Source organism: Fopius arisanus, unplaced genomic scaffold (assembly GCF_000806365.1).
Source record: "Fopius arisanus strain USDA-PBARC FA_bdor unplaced genomic scaffold, ASM80636v1 scaffold00023, whole genome shotgun sequence".
Lineage (NCBI taxonomy): Eukaryota > Metazoa > Arthropoda > Insecta > Hymenoptera > Braconidae > Fopius > Fopius arisanus.
In genome coordinates, this window is record NW_011887762.1 from 473,174 (window position 1) to 490,479 (window position 17,306).

A 17,306-nucleotide genomic window follows, 5' to 3' on the forward strand; every position below is an offset into this window, starting at 1 on the left:
TATGATAGAAATAAGAGCACACAGGAAGATAAATAGATAAGAGCATTTTCAGCTGAGCTTACGATTGTCTAAAAACTTAAAAAATTAGAGTCATTCGTTATGAAACACGTATTAATTTCCCGATTTAGTTTGCAATACAAGTGAAGTACTTTTTGAAGAGTGGGAAGTTGTGAGATTATAATCACAATCTTTAGAATAGTATATTTCACGCCTAGGACAGAAAAAGGGAATCTGACGAATGCGACTTTATAGTCCGAGTCGGAGACGAGGATTATAACGCGCATGAGTCAGAATCACTTTTTTCGTCGTGGCTATGATGCTATTTTATGTCATTGTGGCCGAAAACGAGTTTTTATCCGAGTGAAGTGAGGTTAGGAACGCGTTTTACCGGCCGCAATGATATAAAATTCTTTTTTCATCATGATGTGCCGAAAAGTAACTTTTCTGCCCACATGCGCCGAAAGTGAGCATTCTAACCGAACCGAACATGTAGGCAGAAAAATCGTATTCAACCCTCGGGAGGAAACACAGACAAGCATTGCCCACGTGCTTACCAATTTAATTTTATAGGTAATTTTGCACGTGGGGAGGACTTGTCTACTTTTCCTCTCTAGGAGAGAAATATACTATTTCAGTCACAGTAAAAAGTGTCTTTCCCGCACATTGCCAAGAAAAACATTGTTCACAACTCGTATGTGATGATAAGTTGGTCGGACATGAAAGCAATGAATGCCATCTGTGCGTAATTCCTTTTTGTAGTACATGATATAAAACAAACAGGCGCAAAAAAATGTCATTACAAAATTGACTATTACTTTATATGATATTCATTTCTATGTTATTTATTTATTTATTCGGTTTGTGCCAATTCCTTTTTTCGTTTACATGGGAAACAATGTTCACCCCACATTCTTATTCCATAAATATAACAAATGAATACCGCAATTTTTGCACCGATTACAGCTATATATTTTTAATTAATTTATAGCCCGAGTGGACTATCTATCGAATGTCATTTTTTGTTTAAATTTAATATTTTTAACCTAAAATACATTAAAATTTGGGATCAAATTTGTGTTGCGGGAGCTACTCGAATCGTTATAAAAAAATGATGAAAAAAAAGAGGAAAAATTGTTGAAGGGCGCTAAAGAGCGATATTGTTTAAAAGCGATCTACCAAGTTTACTAAAGAATAATAAAAATTACACAGCTTACCATTGCTCTCCAGAACATTGACTGACAGCTAGATGCAATAGTAAGTTACGTATTTTTTATTATTTTTTAGCAAACTTGGTAAATCACTTTTAAATAATATCGATCTTTAGCGCCCTTCAATAATTTTTCTTTTTTTTTTCATTATTTTTTTCATGTCCATTCAAGTGTTTCCCGCAAAACAAAATTGATCCCAAATTTTAATGAATTTTAGGTTAAAAATATGAAATTTAAACAAAAGTCGGCATTCGATAGATAATCCACCCGGGCCTTAATTTTTAATTTAATTAATTGAAGTTCATGACAGAAAATGATTTGAACAAATCTTGACAAATTTTCAAAGATAAATAGTGGCAAATCATGCAGTTTCGCGGTTTAATTGTGTCTCATGATTATGTTCATAGTAATTTCAGTGAGTTGTGCTAAATTATCGCCTTGATAGTGATATCAACTAATCTATCAATATTACAGAAAAAGTTTACTGAGTTATCTATGTGAATGTTCAAACTATCAAGTCTTCCTGACCTTCTAGTTGGAAAGAGGGTGGGCAGGCGCATCTACAACCCCTTCACTATTTAAATCATACATGCGATAGAAGAGCAATATCGCCATCTACTGGATCAAGGCAATTTCACATTTATGGTTTCGCCTGGAGATGGCACCAGTAATCAACACGACAATAGCCTGTCACAATCGAAATCCTCCCCTTTTTAGGCTCTTCCTTAAAACCAATCTAAAAAGGCGATTTATAAAACCGATATTCCGGAAATGAGATAAACTCAACCAGATAAAGACAGCAGAAGAAGAAATCATTGAGTTTTACCCGGGTAAAACCACCCTTATCATGTCCTTCGAAGTTGTTTTTCCATTCGCTATTCCCCTGGTCAATTGAACCATCCAATAAAGCGACTCAACTCCCCCTCTAAAACTTTCTATTGGCGAAAAAAAAGGGGAAATAGTGCCTTAACGAACCTGAAATTGTTGGAAACAAAAGTAAACATACCACCGGAAGAATGCGCTGTCGATGAACTCCGGCGTAAAAAATAGGAAAAGGAAAAAAGGCAATTTCTTGATGGTTCATATAGGATATATCCTTATACATAGGAAAAGAGGAAAACAACAACTTAGGCTTATAGAAAGTAGCGGCGCGCGCACTTGTTCTATGAAACATCCGCGAGTGGCGCCAGTTGCTTGTACGTGCGAGGGTTTTCGGGTAACTTTGTCGTGGTGTATGTGTCTCAACTGGTTTGTGTTAGTTTTGAGAGGCTAGTACATACGATGGACTTTTCAGCCGGTTGTATAACGCATAGTTGTGTTTGTGTTACTGAATTGTAAAGTTGTGTTGGTGTCGGGCAAGTGCCCGTGGCCCATCGTCGTGAGCTGTTCTGTGGTGCGCGCCGTGGCTTGTGCGCCGGATGATAAACGGAGAGGATTTTTCACGTATTTTTCTTGCGCGGTACAATTAACACTAATAATAGTCAGTGTGAATAACTATTCCGTAAGAGAGTGGTAAATAACAATTTTTAAACAAATGTTTGCCCCAACGATATTCAATTATTTCACACATGTTTAGATACATTGAAATTCATTGAGGCGGCTCAGTGTTTTTTTTTTTTTATTAAGCATAAAACTCTCGTCGCTCCCGTGTGACATTGTGTTGAGGGTTTTACTATAACTGTGTAAGTGCGCGCTAGGCACACGCGTTTTTTCGGCCTTCTTCAGGACCAAAAGTTTAATTGGAAAAAATATTTCTCCAATCACGTGCATTATGGAGATATCTAAGGGACTACAAGAGGAAATTATTTTGGTGCAGAACAAACTGAAAAATGCCATTCGAGATCACCAGGTGAGTTTGTAATTCAATCCAATTTTTTTTGGGAATGATAGGATTTTTTCATGCTTGTTATCCTTGAGTTCGTGAGTTTTTGTTTCACTGCATTTCAGTTACTATTACTCATGAAGCTGACGCATTTTCCTTCAAAATTACTCGATGACGTCGTTTTTCGTATTCACGTACCATTGTAATGTTACTTTATCTTCAGCATGATACAAACAATCACTCTCCCTGTGTTTTTCGGATTTGCGTCAAGTGGATCAGTGGGAAATTCAATTGACAATTATCTCCCTACAACTCAATTATAATTTCATAAAATCCTGCAACACGTCGTGAACTCGTTCTCTCTGATGGATCACTTCCATCGATTCTCTCAGTACAGATAAAACAAAGCGTTTGCATTATCTCGACACACCGGATATGTAATCGTAAGTAAGGAAATCAAAGTTTCCCAGTGAGACTCGACTAGGTGGAAAATCTCCAATTAATTTCCAATCAAAAACTTTTCTCCCTTGACCCCACAAATTTCGCGGGCACAAGCTCCAAGTTGTTCCCACGCAAAACCACCTGGTCCACTCATTTCCACCGCATTCTCCCACAAAAGACCAAAAAATAAAAACAAAAAGACGCAAAACGGGATGAAGAAAAATCCAATTCTACAAAACAATAACACGTAAATTGACATTGGTTTTTCAAGATTGGACTGGTAGGTGCCAATGCAATGACCTCGGCCAATCCATCCCCCTCCCTCTCCCCCCCCCCCCCCCCCCACCCCTACTTCGTAGCACCTACCAACAACTCATCATCTTCAATCTCCAGAAATGATTTCTCCCCTCTACGGGTCCCATTCTATGCGAAAATTAATTGTATCGCACATGAGTCTCTGCGCATCCATTTGTACACGGCCATCATCGTATCCAACACCACGTCGTCTCTAGCGTCCTTCACTCCATAGTCCATACAACCAACCTAACCTACGTGATGGTTCTCCTCTCTTTTATTCACTCATCCCCTGCTATTTATCGCTTTCTCAATTATTTGAGTGGTGCCTTTAAAAATGAAATATTAACCTCCAATAAACCTAGCCAAATCCGAGTTTTTCCTTTTCATTATATGCTCATCATGCTCATATCCACGTTCTGTCTGATGAAACAACTGCCATTATTTTTCTTTGCCATTTATTATTATCCATCCATGTGTTAAATCAGATGTCTCGGAGATTTTACTTTCCAGTCGTATTTGTTTCGATTGAATGGTTGGAAATTTCACACATATTTTATTCAACTCATTATTGTACTTTATCGTATTGTTTAACCTTATGAATGTTTCAAAGTGTCAGCGTGGTGGAGGTTCATTAAATGAAAAATCATTTGAGTGATAGTTTCAAACATTCATCAGTAAAATTATTCCGATGATCATTAGCGTATTCAACAGATGTTCATTATATTGATTGAAAACTGGTGATTCATTTCAATACTCCTAATTGCTTTTTATCATCTTGTTTATCCATGATGTATTATTACACCTAAAACTTACCTGAACTTTATAAATTTTCTCAACAAGTTCCATGAGATAAAGTTTTAGAGTTTGTTCGGTCAAAGAACCGGAGACAGTTGGAAAGCAGTTTTTTCTCTCTCGGTTTTGTTTATGGGTTTTTTTATTCATGGGGTGTAGTGAAGAGAATTGTGAGAGTGGAGTGACTCAAGGGTTTGTAATAGAGGAATTAGGAGAATGAATTAAGTCTTGACGCAGTGAGTGTCAATACATGTATCTTGAACTTTCTCGGACAAAGTTTAGGAATTACATGGAGGCCAGCCACCATGACAATGGCGGATTAGTCGAGTTTTTCAAGTTTATTCAGAGTTTTGTGAAAAGTTTTAATTGACCCTCTGCTGATTTCATTGAAATTACTCAAATCAGAGCAAATAGAAATACTGGTGACATTTTCGCGTCGACATAAACCATTATTTCTTAATCTCTTCATGTTAACTTTTAATTACACAACGAAGGAATCATTATAAATATAAATGGTCAAGTGTTATAAATCAAATGATTAGTTTCATAAAAAATCCATCATCTTTGGATTCGTTCATTTTAAATCAATAATTAAGAAAAAAAAGTTAAATTCTATTGAAATTTACTGAAATCCAAGCTGTGAAATTCGACAAGCTACACTCCAAATTATGCAAAACATGAACAAATTCTCTTAAACATTTCTCCAAATTCACGTAAACAAATGCGATAATTGCGTCACATGTTGCGGTGCGCATGAAGACACATTAACGAATATCTCAAACTAATTATTTATTATTGATTATTCCACAGATATACGTTGGAAGACTCAAGGACGATCCGAACGTGAGTACAGTCGTCTAGACGAAAAACCTCTTATCGTAAAATTAGCAATTAAATAATTACATGGAATTGTCCTAATACCAGTGTTGCCAGGGACAAGAATCGATGTAATGCCATGATAATCATTATTATTTTTAGAATTCCGACATACTGGGCAGAATTCAGGAGATTCAACTGCACATAGTCTCCCTCGGGCGGTGCCAGGTGAGTTTGTACACAAAACGCTTGGACTTTCTTATTTTCCAGTCCTTCACATTGTTCAGCTCCTCTCACTCACATCTTCCCCAAGTTTTCCCCACTTTTTTTCTGCCCCCACTGCAGTCAGCAAGGCCACGCGCCTTCTTTTCATCTGCAATGTTATGCCAGACGATGAATTTACTGTGGATCGTTGAAATTTAATAGAACAGAGGGATTGATCGAGGGATTATCAAGCGATATTTTCCATTTTTCACCTTTTCCACCTTTGATTAGCAAGTCTCACCAGTTGCGCATCGTTGGCACGATTTGTCGCATCTTTCGACTTGGCTTGGCGTCAGCAATGCAGCACATCGATCGCCCGGTGTTACGCGAAAATGCGATATTATAATTTTGGAGTTTGTTATGAGGTTTTGGGAATATCAGTGTGAAGGGATTTGATGAGACACTGGACATTAATCGCTGATGTATAGATGGACAGCTGACTGCGTACAGTGACAAACTCCCCTTCTGATATAGGTTATCGATTGTAATCGAGTTAAGACCGTGGCCTCGGTGAATCCAACCAGCCTGGTTGCCTGGAAGCCTGGGTGAATTACTCTTCTGGATTTTCAATCTATTTAACATGAATTATGGGAGACTGCTTTGATGTTGTACTAAACCACGCGTACCGGCATCTTTTATACAAAATTCTAGGAAAAAATAGGGCAATGCGTACTGAAGCTGTAAATAATTTGTTAAATTCAATTAAATATATTGTTCTCATTTCATTTAGAGAGTGACGAAAACAAAAACATTGACGTGTTTTTGTCATTGTCAGAACAACAATAAATTATGAAAATGAATAATGAAGAATCCGGAGCAATGTAGAAGAAATGAATTTACGGAATTCGCGAGTATAAAGGTTGGAAAGTTCGTTCAAGTGAAATGAGTCTATGTTACGAGTTCTATTTTCCCCCACGTCTCCCTTTTTATTTCCGCACCCCCATTTAAATAAATGATATCAAACTTAATCATTGGTTCGAATTCTATCTTGTTAGTCTACAATATTTCCAATATTCTGTTGAAATTGTGTTGCGGAAACCACCCCAATGATTATAAAAAAATAATGGTAAAGAAGAGGAAAAATTGTTGAAAGATTGCAGATCGGAATATTAATTCTACTAGATCTGGCAAGTTTACAGACGAATCATTAAAAATATGCAGTTTACCATTGACAACATTTAAGAGTCCATTTTGATTCTTCATTTTTTTTTTGTTATTCACTGTCGAATGTCTTCTTTCCGCCATCATGGCGGCTGTAAACTACACATTTTTTATTATTTTTCCGCAGACTTACCAGATTTCTTGCAATCATAATCTGGATCTATCACCCTTTAACAATTTTTACTCTCTATTATCATTATTTTTTGTAACCATTGAAGTGGCTTCCGCAACAGAATTTGAAAAGAAACTTTAGAAACATTTCAGGCTAACAAGTTTGATAGACGGATAGGATTTAATTTGTCCTTGTAACATACAGAATTTCATAGATATCATTTCAGCATGCATAACGCGACGTGCACAAAGGGTCCCTTTACATAAAGAAGTCCATAAATTAAGGAAACAAAATTGCATTAGTATTATCTTAAAAGAAAGAGGATTAGTAGGAAATTTTCTCATGCTTGATTGAATGATATTGAGTTGGGGATTACAGGGAATCGCTTCGTGAGTTTATGGCCGTTTCCTCGTCGATCGAAACATCTAGGTGATCTCTGACGTTCGCTGCTGGATTGCGACGTTTAAGTTTTTGAGCGCGTCGAAAGTTTCGAAATGTAAACGTTTTCATAGTTTCGTCAGTCAGCTCTCGTGCAAAGGGGAAATTTATTCCAATTAATCAGCAATAACTATTCCAGCAGTATTGAGGAGCATGGAAGGGATGATATTGAATTGAAAATATGTAATTCAATATTAGTTTGCTTCTCTCAGCAACAAGTTAGGTTTATTTGGGCTGAATCCCATGCTCTCAGTGTAATTGAATTACATAGGTAAATCAAATAGAAGTGATGTTGAGTTTGTTTGGTTGGAAAATGTTGAAATCATTATGGGATTTATGAGCATCCTGCAAGAGTCTCCTGTTGAGGAATCGTTCATTATCCGATTAGGAGTCAAAAAGGAAATTTTCCATTTATAATTTGCTTCTTGTAGAACAACTGCATTGCATTAAACTGACGGCAACAATGAGATCCTCCAGCCAACGCATTTTTATGAGGAAACATTTTTTAAAACAATATCTAGTTTTATCTCGCAATCTCTCGTTAAAAAGTACCCACAACTTAATTCATGGTTTCCGCAAATAGTTACGGAAGACGATCTTTTTATATACTTTCAGAAGTCAATGTGACGATTTCTTGAAAAGCCTTGATTATCGGTAGTTTCGATAAATGAAACCTTCTTTTTCTTCTGGCATGATAGGTTCGTGCTGGAATATTCAAAGTCAGTGTCTATTTCTTAGGTAAATCAACAAAATTTATCGGTAATATTACAAAACTCCGCGACAGCTTGTATACCTGATCAGAAATAGTTGTTCCATCACTTCGTAAATAACTTGCCAATACTTTTCTCTAAAAAAATGTTTCTCTCCCATCGAGGGTTTTATAAATTTGGAAGTTTCATTTTCCTGTGCAATTTATTTAAATCACCGAGCAAACAAAGAAATAACGCGATTTCCAACTGCTAAATTCTGATTTTCCCCCTTTAGTAATCATTGCAAACCAATGAGAACCAACCATTTATTCTTATTATATGCCAAACCACTCAAAAAGTGTCCTTCGATTCCATTGATTGAAATAATTGGAAGCCATGAATAAATACGCGTTGGCAATTAATGGAATCAGTAATCAGAGATCAGGGAAACCAGGGAAATCATTGGGGAATGGACTCTATTTTGTTTTCATATCAAAACTGTAAGGAACTTTTCGATCTCTTTGAGAAATTCGGCGGGATGATCGAGGGGTTGACGCAATTAGAATATTAACTACGTAAAGATTTGTGTAAGGTTGACCAATCAGTCGACGGGACGTGAGCGTCAAGAAGGTCCTTATTGATCTGCGGGCCTCTCTCTGGTTCAAACCACACACCAGCAGTAGACCAGCGAGACGCGTCTCTTCCTCGTCTATTGCATCCCGAGAAACTCTCACAGATACTGCGCGTCGCGCTCCGAAAATCGCAATCGATATCGGCTGTTCGAAATTCCCGCCGCTCTCTGATCAAAATAAGTGTTCGCTGGCTCAGTACACAGAGAAAAAACTTTAGAGAAAATAGCGCGACAACTTATGTAATGGGAAGGGCAATTTCTTGTCTTGATCATTTCTGCATACAATTAAGAGTTGAAAAGTGGGGTGAACGGGAAAGATGGGTAGTATACCGATTACCTAAGGAATTTGCTGATTTTCGTTAATTTCCCTAACATATGAGAGCCTGTTTATAAATTATTGGAATAGCGTCTTCAACTCCGCTCCACAAACCGTAAAACATTTTTTTAGGATCCTCTAAATTTTTATTAAATATTTAGTAGAATTCCCCCCAATTATGATCTAATAGAGTCATTAATTTTCGTAAGAATCATAAATAAATGACATAGTTGACGTTGAAGCAACATATGCTATATACGAATTTTTATATTAATGAATGTTAGAAAATATAAGCGCACAATGTGCTGAATTATTTATTTGATTATTCAACAACAATGAATTATACTCGGTGATCGGTACTATTCGTAGAGTGAGTAGCATTTCCCAAATTTCATGAGCCTAATTACCCACAAATGCAGAGAGTTGAATAAATATTAATAATTAATTAATCGCGGTATTTTTGAATAAATAAGAAATGATTCGTAGATCTATGACCAACTGATGTTCAATTACATTAAAAATTTTATGAGTTGCTCTCGTAACATTTACTTTAATCCGTATATTTTACATAAATTGCTATTTTTTTTTGTAATCGGAGCTTGATTAATTCGAGAATTAAATCTCCATCAAGCGTCATTATCTAGCACGTCTTATATTTTGTATTTTCCGTTGATTTACAGGAATGCTTTTCTTAGTGATTTTATTCCGCCAGTGTTTTCTAAAAAAATCGGGCATAATAAATAGTCTGGTAGATTTGTGTCAAATTATTGATTCAATATTTTCATTGCAATTGGAAGCATGATGATTCTATCAGTTTAATTATTCAATCCATTTAAGTCCAGTGGTAAATTTGAATTGTAAAGTCCCATATTTATTCATTTGCCATTCAAGTAATGTCATTCGTTTTATACCAGCAAAATGACAGTGATTAAATTCTCTCTGAATGTTTATGTTCTTCATGATTTGGAAAATTGTACCAGGATGATATTAAACGTCGTTTCACGTCGTTTGGCATCGTCTCCTTCACCTCCTTGTTTCGCTATTCAACTAAAACCCCATCCACCCCACCAACTCTCGTTATATTCCGATATAATCGCAGGGAACAAAGTTCGCAAACTCGGCGTTTGTAGTTTCATCGAAAAAGACGCCATCGTGGGGCCCTTTTTTCCGCCATATTAATTCCGAATTTTGCATTTCCGCAACGATTTACGAGTTATTCCGAAATACCACCTTTATTTTCTACTAATTTTTGAGAATTAAAAAAAACAATGAAAGACCTGCAGGCCTTTAATAATTCTGATGTCATTTACCAAAAATCCAATAGCAATTTGAAATTAAAAATTGAATATAATTGGAAAATCATGAGACTATCAGTTGCACTTGTTTCATTCATTAAATTGGCAAATGTGATAAAAAGTTTCTATCCAACAGTACTTAATGGAATTATTATGAATTTTATTGCTATGAAAAAATTAATTTCTCAGAGTTCAGTTATAGACAAAAATAAAATACTATTTTAAAAATTTTTCAAAATCTCAAGGAATATTTTTTTCGGTTTTCCCGCACACAGCACACACAGCTCAATAAAATAAAATTATTAATGATTAAACGAAATTTCCTCATTTTCGTGGAATTCCAACACATTGATAGATTTCTAAAAATCAAAGTTATAAGCAATTCCGAATCCATGCAATTCCGAGTCCATGCAATAATCCCCCCCTCCACCCCGAAATCAAACACGCTTATAAATTTTCTTTATTTTCGCGCATTATAAATTCCAACCGGTTTGCGGAAAAATTTCTCAATAATCTTGAAAACTAATAGATTGAAGAGAGATGGAGATAACATCGTAGTGGCACAAGCGCAGCTTAAAAATCGTTATGTACCCACTTATTCATGACGCCTAGGGTCTTCCCTAGATTTTTCATGTCTTCACGCGAATATATTCGATTTCACTCATTAACAAGAGACTCCTTCACCTAAGAAGAGCAACTTCCTCACGCCTTCTACATAAATTTCCAACGAACGAAAACGAAAAATGAATGACGAGTAATGGAAGAAGAAAATAGTGCATAACGTGTGGCAGGGAAAAAACACCTTGAACATGTTGTCATGCCAGACGACAATTTCTTTCAGCGGTAGTTATTGAAGTGAGGAATCGATCGTAGAAAAGGTTGGAAACTGGGCGTAGGTGGGTTTTATACCCAGAATGATAGGTATGTTGGTTGATCCGGTACCTGTAGATTCCCCGGGGCTTTCTCACATTGTCTGAAGCATAAAAATCGATCCACCCAGCATCAAGCAATCCTCCAATTTTCCTAATTCAAATCCGTTTACATCAACTTGCCAAATAAATAATAATAAAGAAGTTTAAAAGATATATGTGTCCATTGCCCTGAAAACATGGAGAGAGGTTGAATAAAAGTGATGATTCTCACTTTTATTTTCTCCCTTTTCTAACTCCCCCAGAAACTTCCATTGAATGTCCATTATAAGCAACGAGTAAAGTTAGTTTTCGTCTCTCTTTGTCACACATTTGAATGAAAATGCGCAGAAGCAAATTGTTGAACGCCTGCGCAAGGAAGTTGAGGTCTACAAGGCGGAGAATGCGAATGGTGGTAAAGTTTCATTAGCTGCTTTACTTGGCTTAAACAACAACAATCATATAACAACGTACAGCGATAAGAGGGATGAGGTCAAGGTGCAGCCCAATGGTATTGATGTTAGAAGATCGTCGAGGGATCATTATGAGGATTTTGGAAGAAATGGGAGTGTTTCCAGTCGACGGAATTTATGTGCCAAGTGAGTAACTAACTTTCAGAAGGGAATTTAATTCAAGTTTTTGGCATTGGAGGGAAGGACAAGTCTGATGCAGATAGTGTGTCGAGATCATTCAGAGTGAGGCTCTTTAGTGAACAAAATACTTCTCAATTATATTGAAAATATTTGAAAAGATAAGAACTAGCACATCAGTGACTTGAAGGATTTTCTTCTTATTTCCTGTAAATTGAAAAAAGTTCTCCCATTGTCTGATACGATTTTTTTTGATTTTCTAGAGATCGTTCAAGCTCTGTTGAGACACTATCAGCAGACGAGGACGTTATCGAAGTCTCAAACGATGAGAATTCGACGGAGAAACAGTCTGAAACTTCCAAGATTGAAGTACCTGTCATGGATGAATATCAATCACACGTAAAGCAGGTAAACTTTCTGGGTAATCTCGGGCTCATCACGGCCAGCCGACTCGATGAATTACAGAACAAGAAATCCGAGAGAAAACGAAGGAGTACTGCCAATCCTCAGTTTGTCTATTCAACGTGGGATATGCCGTCGGTAAATGATAATTAACTGTTTACTATTGAATATTCAGATATAGTTTCACATTCATTAAGATTAAACTAATTTCCGTCTTAAAATTATTGAAAATGGGAATTAACTATGAATGTGTAGAAACGAAAGCGGCATGCGTACCTGCAATCAGCGGGATCAGCCCCTCAGACGAGACAGACAACAGCCAGACTGAATGGCCCCTCGCCTCCACCAGCCAAAATACCACCAAAATCAGCATCCCCACCCACCAAAACTACCTCCAAGAGTCTCATTCCTCCGCAAAAATCAGCGGTTAGGCCCAATATCCTGAGAACCATGCAAGAAACACGAGCATTCCAAAATCGATCGAAACTCGATAACGGCACGAGCCAAAGGGAGGCCAAACTAGCCGAGACTAAGTCTGTACATATTCCAGGATTGCCGGCCAGCTTGACTATTGAGAGAATTGAGAATGATACTGCTGTTTGCATCAATTGCAGAAATCCAGGTAAACTCAATATATCGAAATAAAGGCATTTTTGCCAATCATTAAGAAATTCTATTGACTTTGGTAAAACAATTCTGAATTGATCTTGCAAAGCAAATTAATTCTTTTAAGTTTACTTGTTGTAGCTTAAATATTATATTATTGTTCTCTTTTCAATCAGTTCACTTCTAAATGCTCAAACTTTTTTCCAGGGACTTTAACAATCTGTGACACATGTTCAGCTAATTATCACATTTCTTGTCACACGATTTCACCGCCACCACCACGGCAATGCCCAAAATGTGCAGAGAAAAAAAAAGAGGATGACCGGAGTACTCCAGTGATTAAGAAAGATGAAGAACTCGGTAAATATTTGACAAATGACTAAACTTTTTCCTCTCCGAATGAAATATCTGTAATAAAAAACAAATCGTTGATGGGTTTATTTGACATTCAGTTTATATTGAAACAAATCTAGTGATTTTGAACGGGAAAATATCATTGCAGAGGAAAAAGAAAGAGAAAGATATGAGCAGCGTGAAAGAAACTCGGATCTGAGATTGCAGGTTTACGAGTTGGAAAAACGATCGCAGCTGCTCGGCCAATCACTTCAGGTTCGTCCTGTGGCCTGTTTAGAGAGAAAGATCAAGACTGATCACATTTAAAATTTAGAAAAGATTTATTTATGTTGGAATGCCCATATTGTTTTATTTTAAACGTAATTATCGTGGACAGATTTATTTTTCACCCACGAACCTGCAAGCTCTTAAATAGTTCAGTTTATAATTTCCTCATTGTCTAACTGATCCATTCTTCAACGATTTATTTATCGTTTCGTGTTCCGGGAAATGATAATTTTTTTATTTGTTTTCCACTGCACACAAGGCATGATAATCCAAGTCTAAAAATACGTTTATTTTTCTAGGGAAAATGCTGAAGAGAAATTGATTGAAAAATCATTAAATAAAATATTGATTTCCATGCTTCCTCAGTAAATCAATGAATTAGAATCGAATACATAAAACGGAATTACATGAAAGCCATCCGTAAATGAACTCTCCTAGCATTTTCCTTAAAAACCAATTTGTCAAAATTCAATACCACCTGCAATAAAAATCAAATTAATCAATTTATAACCTACCCAGCTGCAGCATCGTATGCGCCAGGAGTTGCTGGGAAAGCAGGAAAAGACCCAGAAATCAATAAAGCGCCTCGTGGACTTCATAAAAGTGATGCAACTACCCAGCGACAAGTCACCACCAGCAACATCAGCCAGCTACCAGCCTCCACCCTCCTTATCCCCATTGCTCCAAGTACCATCACCCCCACAAACCCCATACCTTCTCTCGCCCTCGCCTCCCACGTCACCTACACTCCACTCGGCATCAACACCTTCACCAATCAACATCAGGGCATCACCTACATCAAATCCAATCCAACGAGTGCCCACTCCACTCACACCACCGAACAGCAATACCTCATCGTCAAAAAGCTGTCGCCCACCGAGACCCACCACATCCTACCAAAGAGCATTCCCAAAAATCTTGGAGATATCGAATCAGACCACTCAAATCTCGCCCTATCATCGCCCCTCCTCTTCGACAAACTCTCCAGAGGAGCCAAGAAGCCCGTACCAGGACTCAATCCAATTAATCCACTCTCCAACGATTCAGACACTCCAAACATCTTTGACAAGTCAAATTCTCCAATTCCACGTGACAAATCAGATGCCAATTACCCTTTCGCCCCCACCAATTCCCCAAATGGAGGAGGGTCAACATCAAAACCACATACCCTTTTTAACTCAGATCCAGACCCACCAATCGCAGTTATCACCTTCATCCCATCGTCCAGACACTCAAAATCATCAGAATCATCAGAAGCCTCAACTGACACTTCAAAATCAAGCGATCTACACGACCCAGTGCTCTCAGGCCATCACCAATCCAATATCATCACCAATTGTCCTGATGAATCATCGGGGCACAGCGTACGTAGACAAAACACTGTCGCTGAAAGACTCGCAAGAAGACTCTCCGAGGATCGAGCAGCGCATCACCGATCTCGACAGTCCACCGCCAAGCTCACCGAACACTTGAAATTGGAAGAAGCGCATCTACCAGCGCCACTTGCAGCAAATCTAGGACTGAGAATTCAGGGTTCAGCTAGACCCAGGCCCAGGCCCAGCTCGTGTTCCAGTGTTGAGGGAATGGGAGAGGAGAGACCCAAACTGGGCATTCTCACGAGGGAGAGAAGGAGTCTTGATTCACTCCAGAGGGAGGGCCTCCCATCACAACACGAGGACTTCTCGGAGGAGAAGGAACAGAAGAAAGGAAATACTGTGCAAAATGATATCGAAATATTCGATGAGAGCACCATGAGCGCATCAGAGGATGAAAAGACTGCCTTTAGAGAGGATGACGATGTGGACAGGGTCTCCATTGTATCCTCTATTGACATGCAGGTTCTTGAGGACTTCGAAACTGCCCTCAAACAGATTGAGGGAGGGTTGGTGCAGACTGCCAATTAAGAAATTTTTAAGTTTTTCCACCACGAAGATTTGATGATTTTAGGGATAGTCGAAGAAGGTGAGTGCTGGCATTGAAAAGATACACTTTCGTGAAATTATGGAGTTGTCATGCTCCTGTATTGTTCAAAATGTTGCTAGTTTCTTTTATTAAGTCACTGAATTTTTTCATCTCCTGGAAAAACAATTAAGATTTTTCTCAAATGGATACAGGTTTCCTTTCATTTTTAAAAATTAAAAAAATGTTCGGAGCTTACAGTTCTTTAGTTATTTTAATAAGAAAACATTTACAAGCACTTATTTGAAATAATGCATAAAGTGGAGAAAAATTTTGGATTCTCAGAGTTTTGGTAATCATTGGAACAATTGATGAGGTAATGATGGTTATTGAATTGATTTGAATATTCCAAGTTGATTTGGAATCGCTGAATCCATTAAGTATACGAATTAAAACAATTTTTTTTAAGAAAATTCAAAATAAAATCACGCACATATCGTGGAATTGAAGAATATGAGGGATTTCCTTGCGTTTTATAGGAGGAAAGTTGAAGTTGAGGTGAGACTGTATGAAGAGAAAAAAGCCCAAGCCATATTACCATTACTGCCTTAATAGTCGTTCAACTATGGTCCTTGAATATTTTTTTAGCCAAATTACATGTATTAATTTATTATAAGAAGTTTATTAATGGGGAAAAAATCCACATTTTCTTGACATTAATGATGAGCATTTAATTTCGGCTGAGTATTAATAAATTAAGCCGAATCGTATATTGTAAATATTTCAATTGAACATAAGATTGGATGGTTATTTTTAATAGTCAAATTCCGACTTTGATGGATTAATTATTCAAACCATCAGAGTTGCATGGAAAAATAAATGATTGAATACCCATTCATCAGTCATCAATTTTCGAAATAATAAAAGTCTTTCACTTTCTTTTCTTTATTCAAAAATACTAGGTATGAATTGGTTGTAAAAACAAATTTAAAATCCTCGGATTAATTAAGGACTTTGTTATGAATGTAGAGAAATTCAAAATTCATATTTTTATGAGAAAAATAAATGAGTTGGAACGAATAATTGCGTTCGGTTATTTTACTGGCGAAGGGTGCAGTATCGACAGTGGTTTCTGCAACTGTAGTCGGTAAGGTGGTCTTCAAATAATAATAAACCCCTTGTCCCTGGTTGTACCAGCCATATGTTCAGTTGTTTGAATCGACCCTATTGGTAGCTTTAATTGATGCTAAAAATCCAAAAGACAAAATAAAAAAACAGAAGAGTTTCACGGTGTGGGGAATGCAGAGAGTTAAAAGGGGAATTCCGGATAGAGTACACAATCGACTAATGATATGTAAATATGACAGAGCTAATCAAGCGAGGTCTGCGCCAACAGTGAGAGATGAGTGGCCGCCAGTTGCGTGTCAGTTCGATCTCTTCTCTCTCCGCCCCTATTTCGATAGAATGCATTTACGATGGTGCTTTGCACACACAGGCACCGAGAATATCCACGTGCGTGCACTGCTCTATACATATTTAATGATTCCACGTTAATTGCACCGTGTTTGCCCAAACTCTCTTTGCAAACCCCTTCTGCTGCTTCATGGCGGCTTTCAATCGGATATTCCCTGTCTTTATTTTCTGCTTTATTTATTTTTCTTATCTATTTTTTTACGATAGCAACAGTCAATTATTCATTGCTCTATTGCGGTTTTTTACCTCTTTAACTATTTTTATTTTCATCAAATCCACATAATACTCCTAAACTACATGCATAGACAACAATTATTTATCAGATTTGTACAACGTTCTTTAATTATATTTTAGCCCACACATCCAAAATGTGTTAAAACCCACCCAACTTAAGGCAATAGGAAAATTAACATTGGTCTATTTCTTCAGGGATTTGTACAAGGCTCAAGTGCCTTAGAAGAATGTAAATAAAATCTTCATTTGATTGTCATCGTTTGTTATACGCAATTAATCATCAAATTAAAT

At 37.1% G+C, this 17,306-nt stretch overlaps 1 protein-coding gene across 1 annotated transcript; it reads left to right on the plus strand.

The window, feature by feature from the left end:
* Window positions 1-2,591: 2,591 nt before the first annotated feature.
* On the plus strand, window positions 2,592-16,217 carry LOC105264543 (uncharacterized). Its single transcript, XM_011301479.1, has 8 exons — window positions 2,592-3,057; window positions 5,371-5,403; window positions 5,539-5,604; window positions 11,542-11,789; window positions 12,044-12,320; window positions 12,438-12,804; window positions 12,996-13,148; window positions 13,929-16,217. The coding sequence occupies exons 1-8, from the start codon at window positions 2,980-2,982 to the stop codon at window positions 15,311-15,313; spliced, it is 2,607 nt and encodes an 868-aa protein (XP_011299781.1). The 5' UTR covers window positions 2,592-2,979; the 3' UTR covers window positions 15,314-16,217.
* Window positions 16,218-17,306: the final 1,089 nt, after the last annotated feature.